The sequence below is a fragment of the Tachysurus fulvidraco genome, chromosome 1 (assembly GCF_022655615.1).
Source record: "Tachysurus fulvidraco isolate hzauxx_2018 chromosome 1, HZAU_PFXX_2.0, whole genome shotgun sequence".
NCBI lineage: Eukaryota > Metazoa > Chordata > Actinopteri > Siluriformes > Bagridae > Tachysurus > Tachysurus fulvidraco.
In genome coordinates this window covers 13,916,353-13,937,906 of record NC_062518.1, presented here as the reverse complement: position 1 = coordinate 13,937,906, position 21,554 = coordinate 13,916,353, and the positions used below count along the sequence as shown (strand labels likewise).

The 21,554-nt window shown below is 40.3% G+C and overlaps 1 protein-coding gene across 3 annotated transcripts in view; it reads right to left on the bottom strand.

Annotated features, from left to right (window-relative positions):
• Positions 1–1,675: 1,675 nt before the first annotated feature.
• Positions 1,676–21,554, bottom strand: part of cdkl5 (cyclin-dependent kinase-like 5) — a 40,695-nt gene continuing 20,816 nt past the window's right edge. For 2 of the 3 annotated variants that reach the window (XM_027168542.2, XM_027168541.2), the window contains exons 8-19: positions 21,387–21,477; positions 18,756–18,945; positions 18,391–18,471; positions 17,748–17,914; positions 16,382–17,474; positions 11,792–11,890; positions 9,709–9,814; positions 9,461–9,584; positions 9,190–9,295; positions 6,501–6,617; positions 5,205–5,414; positions 1,676–5,050 (exon numbers count right to left, since the gene is read on the bottom strand). In XM_027168542.2, the coding sequence (XP_027024343.2) occupies positions 4,664–5,050; positions 5,205–5,414; positions 6,501–6,617; positions 9,190–9,295; positions 9,461–9,584; positions 9,709–9,814; positions 11,792–11,890; positions 16,382–17,474; positions 17,748–17,914; positions 18,391–18,471; positions 18,756–18,945; positions 21,387–21,477 (2,771 nt within the window). In that variant the 3' untranslated portion in view covers positions 1,676–4,663. The remainder of the gene's footprint in view (positions 5,051–5,204; positions 5,415–6,500; positions 6,618–9,189; positions 9,296–9,460; positions 9,585–9,708; positions 9,815–11,791; positions 11,891–16,381; positions 17,475–17,747; positions 17,915–18,390; positions 18,472–18,755; positions 18,946–21,386; positions 21,478–21,554) is intronic. The other variant, XM_027168544.2, reaches the window with a different exon arrangement.

Genomic DNA, 21,554 nt, shown 5'->3' with positions numbered 1-21,554 from the left:
CTCTTACTCAATAAACCAGTTGTGGAATTAATTCAAAAAGTATTAGTTTAAGTGTGTACATACTTATGCACTTTCTCAGTTATTACTTTCTCAGTTATTTTTGCACACGATCATCCTGGTTTCATTTTTATTTCATAAAAATATTTTACAGAGTTTTTTTGTCTCTAGACTTTTTATATGCGTTCTTTTAATAAGAATAAACCCAGAAAGACTTAAAGACAGGTCTGTTTTTAGTAGGACATGGTTTTATTTGTTATTAATTACAGGTATTTATACAATAGAAATGCTTTTTTTTTTTTGTCTCAGACATGCCAATACTTGAAACAACCACAGCCAGAGGTGATGAAAAAAAAAAGTCCGGGTCACAGGTAACCGTACGAGAGGTATGAAACTGAGATTTTTTGGAAGCGTGTAATCAATGGAGTCGAAATCAAATCCACAGCTTTTCCTTTCCGTGTCGGTGAGGTCAGAGGTCGGAAGAGGTTTCGTTTCCATATTCGTTTTGTATGGGAAAAAAAATCAATCCATAAACACACTGAATTCAACAAACTGCCACCCTTTGAGTTCAACCCATGAGAGACTCTCTCTCTCTCTCTCACACACACACACACACACACACACACACACACACACACACACACACACACACACACACACACACACACACACTAGCAGCTAATAACACATGTGTGTCCTCTGACCTTAAAGTTCATTTTCTCTCTCTCTCTCTCTCTCTCTCTCTCTCTCTCTCTCTCTCTCTCTCTCTCTCTCACACACACACACACACACACACACACACACACACACACACACACACACACACACACACACACACACACACACACAATTTTCGAAATACTTTCTACAACAATCTAATTAACAAAATGCAAAGAATAAATATTCAAATGTGAAATGTATATAAAAGAAAAAAGTTGCTGTACCCCTATTGTTGCTGATGGTATGTAAATGTTTGGCACAAATAATGAAAAATCCCAACAACAAAGAAAGAAAAAAAAATATTATCAGAGAGAGAGAGAAAGGGCATCAAGTAATAATAATAATAATAATAATAATAATAATAATAATAATAATAATAATAATAACAACAATAACAATAATAGAATTGAACTGAATATATTTGAGATTTTGAGAAAGCTCGTCTCTAGTTTTAGGTCCGAAGGTCTTTGAGTTTCTGTCATCACGGTAGTGACAGATTTGAGGAACAGAATCAACATTATGAAAAGTGGCATAAACGACGGACGAAAACCGGTTACAGGTTTTCATTCGCCGTCTTTCGTGTGAGGGATGAAATTCTCTTTCAGCGGTCGTGTTCACTTTTATTTGATTTTATACACCATCAGGGTGAAATCTAATCAGCTGTGGCGTTTTTCATCCTGGTCTGATATGCTTGATAGACATCGAGTATAGATATTTGAATAAGCAGTTCTATGATATTCATATGGGAAATCATTTTTTTGGGGGGGGGGGGGGGGGATTAAAATAAATAAATAAATAAACTCCATGTGTGAAGGACAACATCAGTACTGGGTTTACACGGTGTTCACTGCTCCTCCAACACACCCAACAACAGTGAATTTGTAGAGCATTAAAGCACACGGTGCCTCCAGCCGTCATCCTCCAACTTTAATTTAGGTCATGCTGCTAGTAAACATAAATAAATAAATAAATAAACAAACAAACAAACAAATAAAAAAGACTTGGCATTGCATTGGCATGCTATATGAGCTGGTAATATGCCAAGGCGGGTTAATATGCTGTAAAAGACAGATGTACAACCAAATTGAATGAAACTAAAATACGGAATTATACAAATCACCACAGAACGATGACGTGACCTTCATTTGGCCTTCGTAGAAAACAGTTTCCGATCTGATCCAAGACGAGAAATAACAAGCCTAGATGCAAAGTATCGGTCGAAGTACCTTTATAGTCTGGTGAACCGAAGGCGATGACGTGATGAAAAAACCAGTACAACAAAGTAAAGTGATTTAAAATGGTGCTAAATATTTAACTGTAAGTTGTAATGTAAAGTTGCTCGATTACACATGATGAGTCATGAAAAAAATCCACATTCAGTGCAGTTCTCTAGAAAATGGTCGTGATAAACCCATGGATTTAGAGGGTCGGGGTGGTGGGGGTTGGTTTGGTGTAATGGGGTGTGGTGTTGCCATCTAGAAAACACCAAATGGGCACGATACACTTCACCGTGAAACACAGCTTTAAAGTGCACCATTGCTTTATTACCCAAAAAAAAAAAAAAAAAAGGAATAACAAAAAAATAATGCGTGTTGAAACTCTCAGTTAGATATCTCTTTCTGTTTCTTTTTGGGATCTCTCGGTAAATTCCTGAAAGTTAAATATAACCTTTAACCGTCGTTATTAAATCCATTTAAAGGAGTAAAATATTTATCATCCAGATATTGCACCTTTTTTTAAATTTTTTTACAAGGAGAGAATTCATCTCTCATCATCTTTCATATTCTCAATCTTATATACACTGTATTTCTATATATTATATATCTGATATAGGATCATCTGTGAGGCTGAAACATATTCAGTGTTATGGAGGTCTCTGTATCTTATTCAGAATGATTTGAAAAAATATTCACAACCGTGTTCTATTACTGTACTTGTAAAGTCAACATCCTGAAAAGATTCACTTCCTGTTAACACTCCCTCATTGACTTCTGGTCGTTTGGTAGAGCACGTCAGCTCTGTAACACTTCAGACGATTACTGACAGCTTAAGGAGAAAGTGTAAGAGGTCAGAGAGCACTGGATATAATGCAGTTTTCTTTGGCAAGTTGCACAGTCAGTTTCACAGTCACAGACAGGGTGATGCGATGCTTCCTGATAGAAAAATTGCAATTTCCTGATATCAGGATTAAGGTATAGCAGCAATCCCACGCTTTTTTTATTCAATTGAGTATCATGTCACAACCCTACAACTCCCTGTGTATGTTATTACTACTCTATATGATGTCTATTGTACACTTTTACGTTTGGGGGGGAAACAAATTATTCTCAAGAGTATTGTAATGGTAGAGAAAATAATTCTGTTATCGGTTGATGTCAAGGCTCTCTCTATCTTTGCGTATCTTGTCCTTGTTTTTTTTTGACAAAATGTACCCGAGTCCCTCGTCTGGTTTGCGAGTTTACTTCATGTCCACCAATAAACCAGTGCCAGGTGAAGTAAACAATGTTACCAAACCCAGCAGGATGATGTTCCCAGACCCACACTGCAAACATTGTTCAGGAATGGTTTAAGGAACGTGTCTAAAGAGATCAAGGTGTTGACTTGGCCTCCGAAATCCCCAGATCTCAATCTGATCCTGCATCTGTGGGATATTCCGGACAAAGTGGTCGGATTCATGGAGGCTTCAACTTACAACCTACAGGACTTGCTGGTGCCGGATGCCACAGCACATTTTCAGACAAAATAAAATCCTTTACTTTGTCACAGACATTACAGCACGGGGAAATTATTTCCTCACATATCCCAAATTTGGAGGTTGGGGTCAGAGCACAGGGTCAGCCATGATACAGCACCCCCGAAGCAGTCAGGGTTAAGGGCCTTGCTCAAGGGCCCATCAGTCTAATCAGACTGTGGAGTCCATGCCTAAATGAATCAGAGCTAAATGAATTGGTGGCACAACAGGGACCTACAGTACAGGTGGTTGGAACATTATTGGTGTATAACCTTTTCTTGCTCATACGTACACTAATAAACAGCCTGAACTCTACCGACTAAACACAGATTCTTCCAAAAGGTAAGTAAAAAGGCGAGTCAATGAGGGAATGTGATAAACAGTTTCGGAACAAAACCTGATGATGTGCCTAGGTGATCGTCAGCCATTCGTTATACGACAATAGCCCTGCTGAGCTAATCACTGACGTGCTTCTACTGTGGCCCACCGTCCATTTCTAGAGCCATTTGGACTGGGTTTGGCTTACAACTCAGATTTTAATTTACGGGAAAAAAATCAAAGAAAATAAAAAGCAAAAGAATGCGCAAGCAAAAAAAAAAAAAAATCCTGTCATTGATTAGCTGAAGATCATGTGATGAGAGTTAGCCTCTGACAGTGTAGCTTCTGTGTTAATGGGCAGTTAGATCTCAAAATCTGTAAAAGATGAGATGCCTAAGTGTCCAGGCAGTAGAGGATTCCTAACAGAACAAACTGTTCAATAATAATAATAATAATAATAATAATAATAATAATAATAATAATATGTACCATTTGTTACAACAATAAAATGCACTCTGTACAATGTATATATTAAATAGTAAGACACTCATAATTAATTAAATAATCTCCATGAAATATAGAATTATTACACAATAAATATTTATACATTCTCTGGTGTATAAACTAAAGCTCTTACTATTCCATGGTTCATTTACCCCCCCAGCTGATAAATTTCCTTATACAAATACTTAGATACATCATCAATGTCAAGAACTGAAAACTGAACCTGTTAACAGATACAAATTCTATCAAAGGATGTAGATGATTAAAAAAAAAAAAAAAACAAGACATGATTAGTGCCACCTTCTGGCCAGATTCGTCGTTAAGTGCGGAAGTGATATTGGCTTTGCAGACACTCCCAAATTGTCAGAAGAGTGAAAGAAGATATGTCTGCCCCTACAAAGCGGTTTCTTTCAGGTCATTGAGGTTTGGCATCCGTGGACGAGCAGCCCTGGCAAAGCCGATGCCATTCTGCCCAGCTTTGCTGGCCATTTGGTCGGGGTAGGGAGCTGTGGCATGCCAAGCGGACTCTATCTGCCCTGGCAGAGGGTAGTTGTGTGGCTTACGGCTCTTGGTGTTCGGAGTGATGCTGCCCACCGAAATGGCCCGTGCTTCAGGCATGCTTGGAGGTGCTGCTTTGGGTGGCGGGTTGGCAAGTGGCTGGAAGCGTATTTCAGATGAGCGATCTGGAGGAGGAGGAGGAGGAGGCTGGCTAACAGCTGTTGAGGACGAAGGAGGAGAGGAAAGGTGCAGCAACTTACGCAAAGACCTAAGAGGTTGGTTCTAAAGGTAAATAAAAACAGAGGAAATAGTGAACCTAATGTAATGTTTATGTGTAAATCCCTGTTTTAAAGAGTCAGAATTATAAAAATTCCAAAATATAATAAGGTAAAAATATATAGAGTTACAAAAAAGAAAAAAGCCATCGGTTTCTTGCCTGAGGTTGCACATTTGTATGTTTCTCTACAGGCCAGGTGTTGTCTCTGTCTCTTTCTCGCTCATGACCTCGCTCTCGGTTCCTATCCCTATCCCGGTCCCTGTCTCTGTCCCGTTCTCTGTCCCGGTTCCGGTGACGGCTGCTGTGGTGGGACGAAGACTTGACTGGTCTTTGGAGCACCAGCTGGTCCTGTTGGCCTTCAGCTGCAACCTGGCAACCATGCAGATAAAAAAAAAAGTGTGCAAAAAAAGAACCAAAACCACAGCGACAATCGAGCAAGGAAAGGGAAACCAAAAAAAACACAAATAACGTGCATGAGGCCAGCGGGCTGGGAGTGTGCATCAAATCTCATGTGGTCTTCTGCTGTTCTAGTTCAATCCATCTCTACTAGAGATGCTTTTCTGCTGACCAAGGTTGTAAAGGCTGCTAAATTAAGGCAAATTCAAGCTCTTGATTTGTATCTGCATTACATTTATATTTACGGCATTTAGCAGACACCTTTATCCAGAGTGACTTACAACTAAGCAACTGAGGGTTAAGGGCCTTGCTCAGGAGCCCAGCAGTGGCAGCTTGGTGGACCTGGGGTTCAAACCCATGACCTTCTGATCAGTAGCCCAACACCTTAACCACTGAGCTACCACCAAATATCATACCACATGATTAGACAAAGATATAAATGTACAGTTTGGGTACAGCTGTTCCTAATAAAGTGCTCAGTGAGTGCATGTTAATATGCTCTTACACAGTGTGTAATTAGCTGGACTATTAGGACACCCCCAGCCACTGTCTCTACTAACTAGTTCAAATATGTTTGTGTTTTTGTTTTAATGGTGTTGGGGACACATCGTGTTCCATTCTCCTGCTATGTCCTGCTTCTGGAGAATTGTAAATGTAGCTGTACATCCACTGAAAGCAGGCACTGCTGAAGTTCCATGCATCTAATGACATGCTTGTGCTGCTAGACTAGCAGGAATGGTGATGATGTTTCACATGTAGAAACAGTTGGGACCAGATCCATAAAATTAGACCGCATGCTTAATAGAAGTACTTGTTAATGTATATAGATCCATGCGTTTTCTAAATGCTAAGGATTCACTCATGGTGCTGGTAATGAGCACTGTTAATGATAACATGAATCTGGGCCCAATGCTCATGATGTCACACTGAACAAATACTACTGATTATCTAAAAACCAAAAGAAGTGATGGCTACATTTAAACCACATGCAGTGGAGACTCTGGTGTGATGTCAACATGGCAAACAATGTGGAGTGGGACGGTTCCATGAGTGCTGTACCATGGGCTGAGCAAGGACAGGAAGCACAGAGGAGTTATGCTTTAAGCTATTCTTTGAGTTAAAGAGGGGGAAAAGGCTTTTCTTGATGCTCGGGTTCCTTCCCTCGCAGCCCTCCGTCTGGAATATAAGACGCAGAAAAAGGCCAGCGGCAGATGAGATGAACATACAGACCCATGGCTTAGAGTTTGCACACAGAGCATGTTTTTTCGATGAGAGGCAGATTTCCATCACAGACACTCTGCTTGGGTCTGCTTATGACAGTCTGAAGGTGGTGGTGTTAGGGGTGGGGGTGGGTCAGTCAAGGGGCTATTGGGGGTAATGCTATAAACATTATCTGGATTTAAGCTTGAGGGATTTGAGCCCTGTTAGAGAATTTAGCGATCATAGTGAATTAGGCCAGCCTATTGTTTATTTCCTTTAATAGTTGAAAAGATTTTTTTCTCCTCACTTAAATAAATTCAAATTAAACTGATATAAAAACCAAGCCGTTCTAACAAGAAACAGAATATCATAGGTTAGCGTTAGCTTTATTTATATCCTAGGGCTAACAGAATACCACAGATTAGTATTAACATTACATAATATAGCTTTCTAATAAGGCTAATAGTATCTCAAATGCTAGCATTAGCTTTAGATAATGTTGCTTCATTACATTTAGCTACTAGAATATCACAGGCGAGAATTAGGATCACATAATGGAGCTAATAAGACTAGTATTAGCCTTGATCCTATAAATGATTTAAAATGGTATTTTCACTAAACCCAGATTGGTGTAGCTTGTGCTAGATTAACTAACTAATGGGACTCCATTTTGTTGCGTGTGCATATGGATTATCAAGCCATTTATCACTGATTTCATTCATTTTGTGTAAATTGCAAGAGGAAAAACTGCAAAAGCAATTAAAAAGAGAAGAATAGTTTAGAAAGCAAACAAACATGGACTATTCACATTTAGTATAGATTTCTTACAAACACACACATATACTGCTGGCTAAGAGACAAAGACATACCAAGCGACCCAGAGAGACAGCACACACATAGACACATAAAGCAAGCCTCTTTGCAGCTGTTAAATGACGTTTCTGATTTCCAGATTTCTGCAATTACACTGAAAGTGGTAGAAAATTAGCATTAAGTGATAGGTTAAGTTGGTCCCATTCAAATTTTAGAGTTGTTACTACATCATGATTTTTCTTGGATGGCAGAGAGATGGACAAATCAGTAGTCAGTTGTACTGGACATTGTTTCTAATTAGCTTTTTTACTTATATTATCAACAGCTAAAGAAAAGAAAAGGAAAGAAAAGAAAAGAAATCCTACTTGGTTCCTTTGGTATGGAAGCTAAACTAATGTGCTTCAAGCTGTTGTGATGGACCTTGAAGTTGCAACTAGAGAGTGTGCCTCCAAATCCCACATTGACTGGAATTCAGTGAAATTCTTTTTTGTTTTTTTGCATATCCCGGCTTTGGAGGTTTGTGCCAGGGTGCAGGGTCAGCCAAGATGTAGTGCCCCTGGAGTAGTGAAGGCTAAGGGCCTTGCTCAAGGGTCCAACTGTGGCAGCTTGGCAGTGCTTGAACCCCGGTCCTCCAATAAATGACCCACAGCTGTAACCACCTTAGCCACCACTTTCCCTAGCTGGGACTAGCTGGGAATCATGATGGATGGTTGGTAGTAGAACTATATATTCCAGTCAGACTAATCAGTCTTTATCAGTGTGCGGCAGCTAGGTTTCTAACTGGCACAATAATTAGAGAACACATACTGTAACCCGCCACATACTGTAACTACATACTGTATTATCTACTCTTCACTGGCTTCCAGTCCAGTATAGAATTGATTTCAAAATTTTATTGATGGTTTTTAAAGCTTTTCACAACATCGCCCCAAGCCATATCACCAACCTCTTAAAGGATCATTCTCCAGTCAGGTCTCTGAGATCAGAAGATAAACTTCAACTGGCAGTTCCCCGTTCCTCAAAAAAATCTAGGGGCGATAGATCTTTCATGGTCATCGCCTCTAAAATGTGGAACAGCCTCCCTTTGCATATTCGGCAGGCCTCAACTTTGGAAGGTTTTAAGTCTCGTTTAAAAACATATCTTTTTCATTTAGCGTTGGTTGAGAATAGACCTTGTTTAGAGATAGTTTCTTGATGCTTTTATACTGTATTTTATTTCATTTTATCTTTCATCAGTTTCCCTTTTATGTATTTTATTCTTTATCTGTTTTCATTTTCTTTGTTACAATCGGTCTGATATACAGTATATTGCTTTATGCTTTTTGTAATATTGTGCAGCACTTTGGGCAATTGAAATTGCAGTAAAATGTGCTATATAAATGAATAAAGTTGAAGTTGAAGTTGAAAGTGTGAATCAGAATGTGTAGCACAAAGCCATTGCATAATTGTCCTGCTAGCATGGACACAATGCAACCACATAGTTCAACATTTCAAGAGAAAATAAAGATGCTGGTTCAAAAAGAAGAGAGCTAGAGCTTTTACTTGCTTTTGCGGGCTAGCTACTGATTTGTCATTTGTCCATCCTGGATAATGTTCTCTTTCAGTTACACATGCTTATTTTAATGCTACGATCCCCATTTAAATTACACAAGACCACTGCATAATTTAAATGGTTTTTCGTCTATTATCGGACCGAATCCAGTCGTGGTAAATAACTGAAAAGTACGAGGCTCACTGGTTGTGACTTCTTCTTTTTCTTCTTTATTGCTCTAAAGAAACCCTGTTTTTCCTTCTGTTTTGGAATCTCTGGTGGGTTCAGAACCATCGCCTCGGAGTTATTCCTAAAATCAAAATCAAAAGAAATATAGTGTGAGATACTTCCAGACATTCAAAACATCATTATTGACAATGTCCTTCTAATATTAATTCTGGAAATAATCCTCAAAAATTTTGAGCGGTGAAACTCATATCTGCTTGCTACAGGCATGCTAACAGTGACTACTCACCAGGGGTCAAAGTTTGTCTGCCGTTTGGAGTGGTTAGCCATGGCAGCACTGTCTGCCGATACAGGTGGAACTCTGCTCTGAGGCACATTATCATGGAAGGAATTGTCTGGTCGTGGAGAAGGAACTAGGGTATACATAAGTGCACACACGAGACACCCAATCATAGTAAGTGGTTGGTTCGTCTGTCCACTAATATGATATAAAAAGTAAAAAATCTACATTTATTCTCATCCCACATTTGTGAATACCTCGGTAAAAGCTGCCCACTCGACGTGGCATAGAATCACTATAGATCAATCGGTTCTCCTTGGATGAGGTTCCATCTTCCATATGTGGATCATGGTACATCCCAACCTTGAGCAAAGGAAGAATAGAATGCAGCATAAATAAATTAGCTCCACACTACTTTTTCTCATGCTTCCTACACACCTAGCCTTGCTGTACATCATATGCACTGCTTTGGAGTCATTTGAAACCATCTCTGATGACATAGTGGAATACATCCAACCCAGAAAGCAGGTGATTCCCAGATATAATTGACTGAAGGACAGGCAAGTGGCACAATTGCTAGCTACCACAAACATTTCACAGAATTTGGAATCTGGGCAAAGAAAAAAAAGCATCAAATCATTTATAAACTAGTTCATAGTAGTCCCTTTCATGCCATTTTGGTGCAGAACATTGTAAAACTGTGCTTCCACCAGCAACAGTAAGATTCCACCAGAAAGATTTTTCATCACTTGGAGGTCTCAAGGAACGAGACCCCTGATATCTGGTGGAATACAACTTGAAAATGTTTGATGCACTGCAAAGGTAGTTCCTGAAAATTAATATTTTTGACACTGAGTTAAGGTTGTGGTCCGGCTGTCAGATTTTGGTGACTTCGTCACTGTCATCTATTTATTACCTGGGTGTACATTTGCAAAATCCTACATTGCCCTACATTAGAATATGTCTAAATAAATACTCTATCCTGGGGTAAATAATGCACTGTGCCATCTGAAGAAGCTACACAGCCGGTGCAATCGATTGAGAATGATGTTGTACCTATGGCAGAGACCTGGCAACATGCTTCCATTTAAAGTATGCTATATGGTGCTCCTACATCAAGTCAGGCACCTGACTTTCTAATATTTACTTGAGGAGAAGACTTGAAGAAGCTGCAAGGAAAGAATTTTATTCTCTGGTGGTCAAAGCAAAAATAAAATAAGGAATCGGTGTAGCACAGATAAACCTGGACCCTACACTGTGTGCCAATAGACCTCCAGGTGCAGGGTGCTGTTCTGTTCACCAGCTGATCATGTTCTCTTAGTGGGGTCATATCCTCACATGGATGACACCAATGTTGATGACTCATTATCTTATTTCCTCCTTCAGATCTCAGCAGGTCTGGCAGACATCTCATCATGCACGGCAGCTCATCAGCTAAAACTAAATCCCAGCAGGACTGAACTGGTGGACAGACCTGGAGCGGCATTCCCATGTCAAGATCTTGTGATCTCTCTGGACAACTCTCAGATCTGTCAAAGTGTCATGCAGCGCAACAGATGGTAGTCTTAGGCAACCAACTATCCTTCTCACCTCACGTCACTAAAGTGACCTGGTCATGCAGGTCCTTCCAAGTTCTCTCCACCACCATATTGCTACTGTACATTCTCAGCTCATCAGCTTATTAAACTTCCAAAAAACCCAAAACACCTGCACCCACTTACCTTAACATACTCATAACACCCTGCTCTTTATCTATCATAGCTCCAATGGACCCACCAGGAAAGCATGCACCAAGTGTCTTCTTGTCCTGGCACCCAGGTGGTAGAATTAACTCCACCTGGTTGTCCAAACATCTACAGCACTAAAGACCAACCTCTTCACCTAACACTCATGACTACAAAGCACTCCTGTTTTCGGGCAACTGGTAATTCCTGGAAGACGGTGGCGTAGTGGTTAGCACATTCACCTCACACCTCCAGGGTTGGGGGTTCGATTCCCACCTCCACCTTGTATGTGTGGAGTTTGCATGTTCTCCCCGTGCCTCGGGGGTTTCCTCCGGGTACTCCGGTTTCCTCCCCCGGGTCCAAAGACATGCATGGTAGGTTGATTGGCATCTCTGGAAAATTGTCCGTAGTGTGTGTGTGTGTGTGAGTGAATGAGAGTGTGTGTGTGCCCTGAGATGGGTTGGCACTCCGTCCAGGGTGTATCCTGCCTCGTTGCCCTATGACGCCTGAGATAGGCACAGGCTCCCCGTGACCCGAGAAGTTCGGATAAGCGGATAAGAAAATGAATGAATGAATCTAGACTTGATACGCAGCTTAATCATCTTAAGACTCAGACCTCATTTTTGGCACGTTGTGAGTGGTAAGAAGTGTTGTCCCTTGTCGAGTCCTTAATTGGGCCATGAGAGTGAGGCTTCTCCTTTGGAGACTGATCGTTCTGTTAAAACAAACAAGAAACAGTAAGGTATTTATTCTGTGCAGTGCGTTGTTATTTAGCTAGTTAGTGGCAGACTTAGTTTTTTATTCTTTAATTTTTAATTTTATAGACTAGAAACAATGACTAAGAGGTCAAAATGCTAATTGTCTACCTGAAAGGTTCTTAGACCTATACCACAATTATGTATGATTTAAAACCAAATGCAATCAAAGCCTTAGTCCTAGTCACCCATTTCAGAGGACAAGAGGTTGTTTTACAATTTTCTATTCAGGTTTTTCTTAGTTGGCTCATTCATCAATACATGACTAAGCTCAAGATGATGGGGTTTATGGACTACTTGAGTTGCACAAAAAAATTGCTAAAAGCAACGATTCAAAATGAGTTGCTTTTGAAAAGCAATACACCAACACCTTACAAATGTAGGCACTGCACTTAAAAAATATCATAAAAAGCAACTATACATGTTTCAGAACAGAAATGGCTCTATTACAAGCTTGGGAATCGCAAACCCTGTATTAGGGACTAATCAAAACATAATTTGATTTGGTAGCAGCATGGTGGAGCAGTGTTGCTGCTTCACAGCTCCAGGGTCTGATCATAAGCTCCAATTACTGTCTGAATGTACAGTAGTTTTGCAAGATATCCATTTGTTTGTGTGGGTTTCATCCAGGTACACCAGTTTTAGTACATGTCCACAATATATGCTTGTAGCTGGACTGGCCACACAAAATTGGTCCTAGGAATGACAGAATAAGCATTTGTATGATGATTTATAATACAAATACAAAGTGTGTATTACTGATCAAATAAATTAATGAAATGTTTAATTGGTTCAAAGTTGACCCTGAAATGATCAACATATACAGTCATGTGAAAAAATTAGGATACCCCCATTAAATATTCAGTTCTTTATTAAGAAATGTTCACATATTGATGTCTAATCTTGTTTTTAATTTTAAATTCTGGAAAAGAAAGTCATTTAATTGAAGATAAACAACAACAACAATAATAATAATAATAATAATAATAAAAATAATTTAAAAAAACTGTTGAAATGAACCTTTTTACTCTTTTAAACTGTTTTACTCATTAAAAACCCTACCCGCTAATAGCTAGTGTTACCCCTTTGGCTCAAATAACTTAGATAACTCAAAAAAACTTAATAAATTAGAAGCTTCTTGTAGCCATCTACCAGTCTCTGACTTCTGTCTGTTGAAAGTTTGCCCCGATCCTCACCACAATCATTTCAGCTGTGAGATGTTTGAGGAGTTTCTTGCATGTTCAGCCAGTCCTTGGTGGCTTTACTGGTGTGTTTTTTGGTCACTGTCATGTTGCAGGGTCGAGTTCCACTTCAGCTTTAAATTTCTTTTGACAGATGGTCTCACATGTTCCTTGAGCACCCTCTGATGCATGGTAGAATTCATGATGGATTCCTTGATGGTGAGCTGGCCAGGTCCTGCTGCAGCAAAGCATCCCCAAACCAGGACACTTCCACCAAGAGGTTTCACAAACCCAGGACACTTCCACCAAGAGCTTTCACATTTGGTATAAGGTTTGTTTCTTGGAATGTTGCATTTGGATTACACCAAACAAAGGGCAAAGGTTTCTTGCTTGCACACCTACAGCAACTATACAAGCTAAACTTGTATAGTCTCTTTCTGATTGTAGAGGCATGCACTTTCACATCAACAGTAGAAAGAGCCTGCTGTAGGTCCTGTGATGAAATTTTAGACTTCGTTTTGAATGTCGTTTTGAATGTCCTCCACTTGTAGACTATTTTCCAGGATGATTTCAGTGGAATGGCTGATTTCCTATTCTTTTGAGATCTTTTTAATTCCCTTACCAGACTTACTCTATAAGCTGCTACAATCTGTTTTCTGAAGATTCTTTCAAGCTCACCATGGTGTTCACTCTCACTTCAACAGTCAGGAGCACACCAAACTAAATGGCTGAGGTTTAAATAGGGCAAGCCTCCTTCAATATGCTGAGTAACAATCATGTGTACCTGATGTAATACACCTGTGTGTGATTTTAGCCAGTTTGCGTGGGAATAAATGTGGGAATGTCCTAATTTCTTCCTCAGCAGAAATTGCATTTTTTTTTAAAATTACATTTGACAGAAAGTTTTAAAAGGTTTTTCCTCCAGTTTTAATTGTTTAGTTATATTACTTGAATCTCTCAGTGTTGTTAAAATTGATATTAAATATCCATACGTCCGAATATGTTATGCACATGCAATATAGAACACAGTATTTACACTGGTCGGTGCGGTTTTTGTGTATTGTCTTGTATTTTTTGATGCACTGTCTTTTGTCCCACACTGTCATTTTGTCTTTTGTCCTGCACTGTTTGCACCAGGTTGCACAGATGCACTTTATGTATCTAGGACTAACTTAAATAAGTTCTTAGCTCTGTCTTAGTTCTATGTAGCACCATAGTCCTGGAGAAACGTTGTCTTATTTCACTGTGTAGTGGATCAGCTATATATGGTTGAAACGACAATAAAAGCTTGTTGTCTTGACTTGACGTTAAAAAAACACAGGATTTCATAGGCAGTCCTCATTTTTTCACATGACTGTAGATTATGAACCTTACATCGATCAATCTACCTAAATTTTAATATTTATAATTGATTTCTGTTCTGTACCCTCATTGTTGTGTAAATTTAAATAAATTATATTGTGATATATATCTCACACACACACACACACACACACACACACACACACACACACACACACACACACACACACACACACACACACATATAGGGTAACAAATGATAAAATGACAAAGGCATCAGAAAATACAGGGTTTTTTTTCTGGTAACCTTTCTCACTCACCTAAGATTAGTGGTGTGGTTAGGCTTAGGATTATACTTAGAGGGTTGGTGTTTAAGGATAGTCTCAGGGTTATAGGTTCAAGGTTCTTTATTGTCAATGCCACCATATGTGCAGATACTGTATAGGGTTAGAGGATTAGGGTTACACCTGGATTTAGTATGTCACAAGGTTGGGGTTAGACTCTAAACAGTTCAGAGTAATAGACATGTTTTCCCCCCACATAAAACTAAAAAATAACAAATGTCAGATGTGTCAATGTGAAGTGTTACCTTAGTCAGGACACTGCCTCATACAGGTGTTAAATTTGAGGGGGTATTCTAGGAATAATAGGCACCTGGTTGTTACTGTACAACCCAGTATATGACCTAATCGCTTTCTTATCATCATTCTTTATAACGTTTTGTCAATAATCTCCAAGATTTGACAAGAGGAAAGGCCAAATTCAAAAGTTCCATTGTAACTATTACTTGAGAGTAATAATCTCAAAACTTTCTTCCTTTGTCCTGACAGAAATGGTAAACTGCAGACTCATTTCTAATTAAGGAACCCCAACATGAAACATTTGTTAGGATAAACGTTTGAACCCCGATAGACAAATCAAACAGACAACTGTGCCCAAACTGTAGCCCTCTGGTCAAAGCAAAACTTAATAGCTTGCCTCTATATCTTGCTGTAATGTGCTCTAACTTTCTTTATCTGGATGGTGCATGCTGCTGCAATCTGAACATGCTGATGCTTCATTAAAGACACAGCAGGACCGCTGGCAACATTTTACAATCTACAGTAGCATTTTGAAAGTATGTGCTAGTGTCTCAGCATCACATAAGGTTAGCATTTCGAGGAGAATAAGCATTTTTAAATATTTTCTACTAGAATTAAAGGCAACATTTGGGTTCCACCAAATGACAACAAACTACAGCATTTCTTAAATTTGTTTAAACTCGTCATTTTTGGTAACGAACTGGTGTACATTAACGTATAGCTTGCCGTGTTGTCTTAAGCTTTACATGGCTCTAATGCTCTTGTAGTTGCTGTATGATGTCTCTCAAACGAGAAACAATAAAATTGTTCATCCTTTATTATCATCGGCACATGGAATGGTGCGTAATGATTTACTGGTAGTCTGCAATAACAGTATTTCTTTTAAACAAACAAAATCCAGGTTATTTTACCCAAAGAAGCCATTGTCATTGGGGTCGGAGGTCTCATGTTTTGTAAACCCAGCAGTTTTACCTATGCTCCCATTATAAATCTGACATGATGTTGTAAGACATTTACTGGGTTAACAGTACAATATCATTTTCAGTTAGAGGGCAAAGTATTGCCTTGGCTCATTATCCTAGCTTGAATTGGAAAATGACACTGCAGTTAGTCATCTATAACAGAGATATGAGTAGGACTGTGACTAAGTGACACTCTAACTCTTAGCAAGAAACAAATGTCCATGTATGCATCTGCATACGCAGGCATCTCTAATCCGAGAGACCTTTTTTTTAAGCAAACACCAGATAAGTTTAGCATGTATTCCATCTTCCAAATCAAGTTTGATAATCAAGTTTTCTGATAATTCTATTTTAAAAAAAGACCAATTTTTAGTAATGGACAGAGAGATAGACAAACATCAATGCAGACAAACAGAGAGTCTGACCCTGCTGATGTCCTTGCTGAGCTCTTCTCTTGATGAGCCATTTGGATGGCGTGGTAATGTGCGATGAGGAAGCTGAGGGGAAAGTAACTGTAGGCTGCTGGCACGTGTTGGTGCACCCTGGCTCACTGCCAACCCAGCCTCCTGACCGTGGGTCCTGTGGCGCTCACGTCGCACATACATAGAGTGCCGGTGGGGGCGTTGCTGAGATGAAAAGGGGCTGGTATAGCCCAGGCCATAGGGGAAGGCTTCGTGGGGAGCGGAAAGCGTGTGACTGTGCACGCCTGCGGCTCCAGCCACCATGGATGGATCCAGACCATCCGGGACTTTGGCTTCCTCTGGTAATTTTTTTCGGCCTGAGGAGTGATGCGAGTCCAGGGTACCACCCTCCATGCGAGGGTTGGAGCGCCCTGCTGGGCTATGACCCTGGTGATCTGAGCTGGAGTGCCGCTCTGTTCGTGGGCTGGCGGGGGCGGCGTTCAAGTCCAAACAGCTAGTTGGGAAGTACCGGGAATTAGAGCTTGAACTGGGAACGGTCTCCTCTAGGTGAAGGCGGGGCTCAGTCAGGTTTCCAACAGACTTTGCGTCACTCAGAGTGCCATGGCTTTTGGACAGGCCAAGGTAAGATGAAGTGCTCTTGGAGGATGAGGATGAGGGCATAGAGCCATGCGAGCTTTCCATGTAGCCATGACGTCCATGCTTGTCGCTAGACTGCAGAGTGCTCGTTTTGCCCTCCAGAAAAGAGGATGATGGCTGTCGATTTTGTTTGGATGATTTTAGGTACTTGCCAGTGGAAACGTCCACCCCACCAGTCGTCTTGGGTCCCAGAGTGAAGTCAAACTCGGTTTTGCCCTTGACATCCTTGGGGCTCAAAAGATGCGGCAGATTGTTGTTGGCCAGATCTTTGCTGCAAGAGATCGAGCGGCTCAGTGTCTGGCTCTGGTAGCTCTTGGGATGCATTGTAGGGCTCAAGCTGGCTCCCATGGGCCCTCCACCACCATTCAAGAAGCCTTCAGTGCTCCTGCGCAAGTCTTCATGGCGTGGCAGCGACGAGCAGTCTTTACCGTTGGCACGACGATGACTAGAGCTCTTACTTCTGTAGAAAGACAAACAGAGAGAAAGGATTACAAAAGATCAACACTTGATGAATCAGATTAGTATACATGTGTAGATATTTGCATATCCTATATAATCACGTCTTCATAATTCCCTGACTTTCATTAACTGTTCTCGTTGCCTCACCTCATAAAGTAAAGCCTCTTAAAGCTGCAGGTTCAGCTTACATTCAGTGGACAATCTCACTTGTACAGTGTAGAATAGTACAAAAGAAATACTTGGTAATGTGTGTCACAGTGTGGAGCTAGCTGACCGGCTGGGAATGGTGTTGTCCCCGTGGTACGGTTTCCTCTTGGAGGAGCGAGGCGGCGTGGGAGACGGTGGCGCGGGTCGCTCGAGCACTCGCAGTGCCTGGAACACGAGGTGGTTCAAACACTGCTCAGTCAGAAAGCGCTCCGACGGGTTCAACAGCAGCAGATTCTAAGATCAGAATTATATTTAGAACAGCAAAGAAAAACAACCAAGCACTACAATCTGGCTAAAAGAAAAGTTATAAATGGTACAAATTTGTATAATTATGTAGTGATTGTGAAAACCTATTTATATCTGTGTGGTTGGAAGCTATGGAATTAGTGCACAGGTGTTATCGCAAACGCCATACCATTTTCTATGGCATTTCACAGAAAGATGGCTTGTGGCTTGTTCAAATTTTTAAGTCAACTAATAAGTAGTGCATACATTTGATCAGGCCCTAGATATCATTTAGCATAATGAGTTACTATGTTGAATCCCACTGTATTTGTGTAGCCCACCCCCTACTGGCCCATCAGATATATATAAATATATATATATAAATATCTTTAAACATACTGTATATAAAGTAAAAACAGCTGCTTGGTAAAGATCTTCCCAAAATGAATGAACTAAATTTACTAAATAAATTGTGTAAGCCTTACCTTCATGAGATCCAACATGAGTCCATTAATGATGCCTAAGTATCTCCTTTCCAGGGTCTGTGGATGGCTGACTGTAGGGAACTGTCATTTGATACAAAGACATGAAGATGAGAAAAGAGAGAGCGAAAGAACGGGTTTGTTTTATTCATTTCCTCATTCGCAAGATCGAAAAAGATGGAAACAGGAATGGACGGCAACCGACAAGTACTACAGCAATTCTAAAGTGCAAGCGTAAGCCAATTTCTCATCTTTGATACGCAGCTGGGCTAGGTACAGTTCACATGTTTTTCAGGAGAGGAGAAGAGAAGAGAAGAGAAGAGAAGAGAAGAGAAGAGAAGAGAAGAGAAGAAAAGTCTATTTGTTACCCGGAGTCCAGCAAAGCGAGGGTTGCTGTAGAACAGCTTCATCTGCTCAGGAGGCAAGGGACCCAGCACTTTCTGGATGGTAAAGAGCTGATCGATCTCACTTTCTCCCGGAAATAAAGGCTGTCCGTCACTCAGTTCGCCCAGGATACATCCCACTGACCACATATCCACAGCCTTTCCATATGGAGCTCTGAGAGACAAAGCAAAACAGACTGTTAGGAAAGAACTAATTGTACTAGGTGAACTTTTACAGCTAATAATAAATAGATTAAAGGCAGCGTCTCCGATTTTTGAGGAACGCTTCAGAAAACTGAGTCGGGCCGATAATAAACAAAAATCAAAACAAAAATCAAAACGAACATGTAGCCAATGTGCAGAAAGGGGCGGGGCTTGCCAATATGCGGCAGAGAGACTGTTCAGTGCGCATGTGTGACATTAGCAGAAAGCGGTTTTAACATTGACACGGAGAATAAAAACAAAGAAAGAAAGAGAAGAAAGGCTTACGATAAGGCAAGAAGTAGGACCTGTGTTAATATAGGATCAGCTTTCCAGTGCTGGAGAGAACTGAAGGAGCAGGAAGTTGGCGCATGTTCACAGATTGGAGTTTCCCGAGTCAATAACTCCTGAGCTAAATGCTGTTACTACACAAATAACACCTCTTTTCTATCGTAGTAATGTAGAGAGGCAGCTACAACCGCGTTTTGTGTAGTAACAGCGTTTAGCTCAGGAGTTATTGACTCGGGAAATTCAACTTTACTTAAGACGTCGAGGCGCTTTTTTCCTTCTCGATAGGTGAGTAACGTTGTTTTGCTTTGTTACACAGAACTAATATATGCCTTTGTCCTTTGCATGATTATGCTTGTGTGTCATTTTTACTTGTTTGTTTATCTGCAATCGTATTGTTCTTCCCTTCAGCTATGATAAAGACACATTTCTTTCCATTATTTGCCTGGGTTACTGTACGTATGTGTGTGTGGGCGGAGCTGGGTACTGTACGTATACTGGATACTGTACGTATGTGTGTGTGGGCGGAATGGGTCCCACCCCATACAGGGGTGGGACCCATTTGGGTTAGGGGCGTGTTTGTTTTGGTGATTTCAAATGTCGACATTGGCTTTCAAAAATCGGAGACCCCGCCTTTAAATAACATAAATGTTTGAGATGTTTGCTAAGAAGATGTTTTTCTGACATTTATGGAAGGAGTCTCCAGTGTCACTGTTTTACAAATGTCTACAGGCCACAGAAAAATGTGTATTTGATAAATCAAGTGAAAGGATCTTGTGTAAAAGCAGATGCTAATGCTAATATTTCTATTGGCAGATAATGCTTCTTTCGAGAATTACACGATTGAGCAAAATGATCTGCCAATAAGACAAAATTAAAATCAGAAAAATGTCTTTAAAACAAATCTAATGAAAAGAAACTGAATTTGCCTGATATTTTTTACTTCCCTTTGGTAAAAAAATCAAGTCCACTACTACTGATTACTCGAGAACATTTTGTATTAGCGAGAAATCCTCATGTCAAGCTAAGATCCTTCTGAATTAGTATGATTCTCTATGCCACGGCTTCTTCGTTACGGTCTTGGAGTCTGCACGCTTGTGCGTTCTGTGATTTATATGCTGTTAAACACCTGCCTAAATAAATAATCAGCTAATTATCAGGTGCTTAATGAGCTGAATCAGGTCTGCTGGGGCTTTAAGGCACTAGCAGAGGTATTAAATTGTCAATTTATCGTAACGGGGGCGTATTGAAGACACATGAAGAACAATGAATACTGCAACAGTCATGTTTACTGATCGACCAAAGCTTCTTATTACTATATTTGAAAACGAATACTTTTTTTTGCCGTGTCGTCAATGTAAATTGCAACCATGAAAGAGCCAAAAATGATGGGGGAGGGGCTACGGATGAGGAAATTATGGAGAAAAAGTGAAAGAGAGAGGGAGAGCGAGAGAGAGAGAGAGAAAAAAGAGTTGAGACATCAGGCTGAAAGACACAGCTCTGCTCAGAGATGCGAAGAGAGGGAGGGTGAGAACATTCGAGTAGGCGGAATTTAAATGGCGAGACTTTTGGGAAAAAAACACGATTGTGGCATTCCCTCTCTCCTTCTCTGCTATCTCCTCTGGTGGCACACAAAAATATCAGTCTAAACAGCAATAAGCACCAAGAAAAAACATCTCAGCTTCCAGAATGATCCATGGGTTTTGTTTCCACAAAAACCAAAGCCTATCCATTTTTTTTCATGTTCCACATGTTCATTCATTTGTTCTCATCCGTTACTTCGTTGTGTAGATAAATAGTGTGAGTTGGGTGTTTACACTAAAAATACCACTTAAGAGAAAGAACTGCACTTCAGGTATGGAAAGTTGGACGCTTTAAATCCAACACTTATAGTTTTGCTTACGTAGGTGGAAGAGGGGCTACCAAGCGCTGACGCTGGATTTCGTAGGAGTGTTTCATTTGAGACGATACAACCCTTCAAAAATTCATCCACTAGACTTTTAGTGCATAGTCTGTAGTGCAGCATTAGGGACGCAGCTTAAGGTCTATGGACCTTAAAGGTATCAGGGAATGGAGAGCTGTGAGCTGTGGAAACAAATCAGAAGAAAAATACTGCATGACACTCACCCGAGAAGAAGCTCGGGAGATCTGTACCACCTGGTGGCCACGTACTCTGTGTAGTTGGCGTCGCTGCCTTCTGAAAGATTCCGGGCAAAGCCTAGAAAAAGAGGGAAACAAGAGAGATGGTGAGGAAGAGGGAGGAAGTCAAGGAAGATGACACACAGTTCAAGTGTA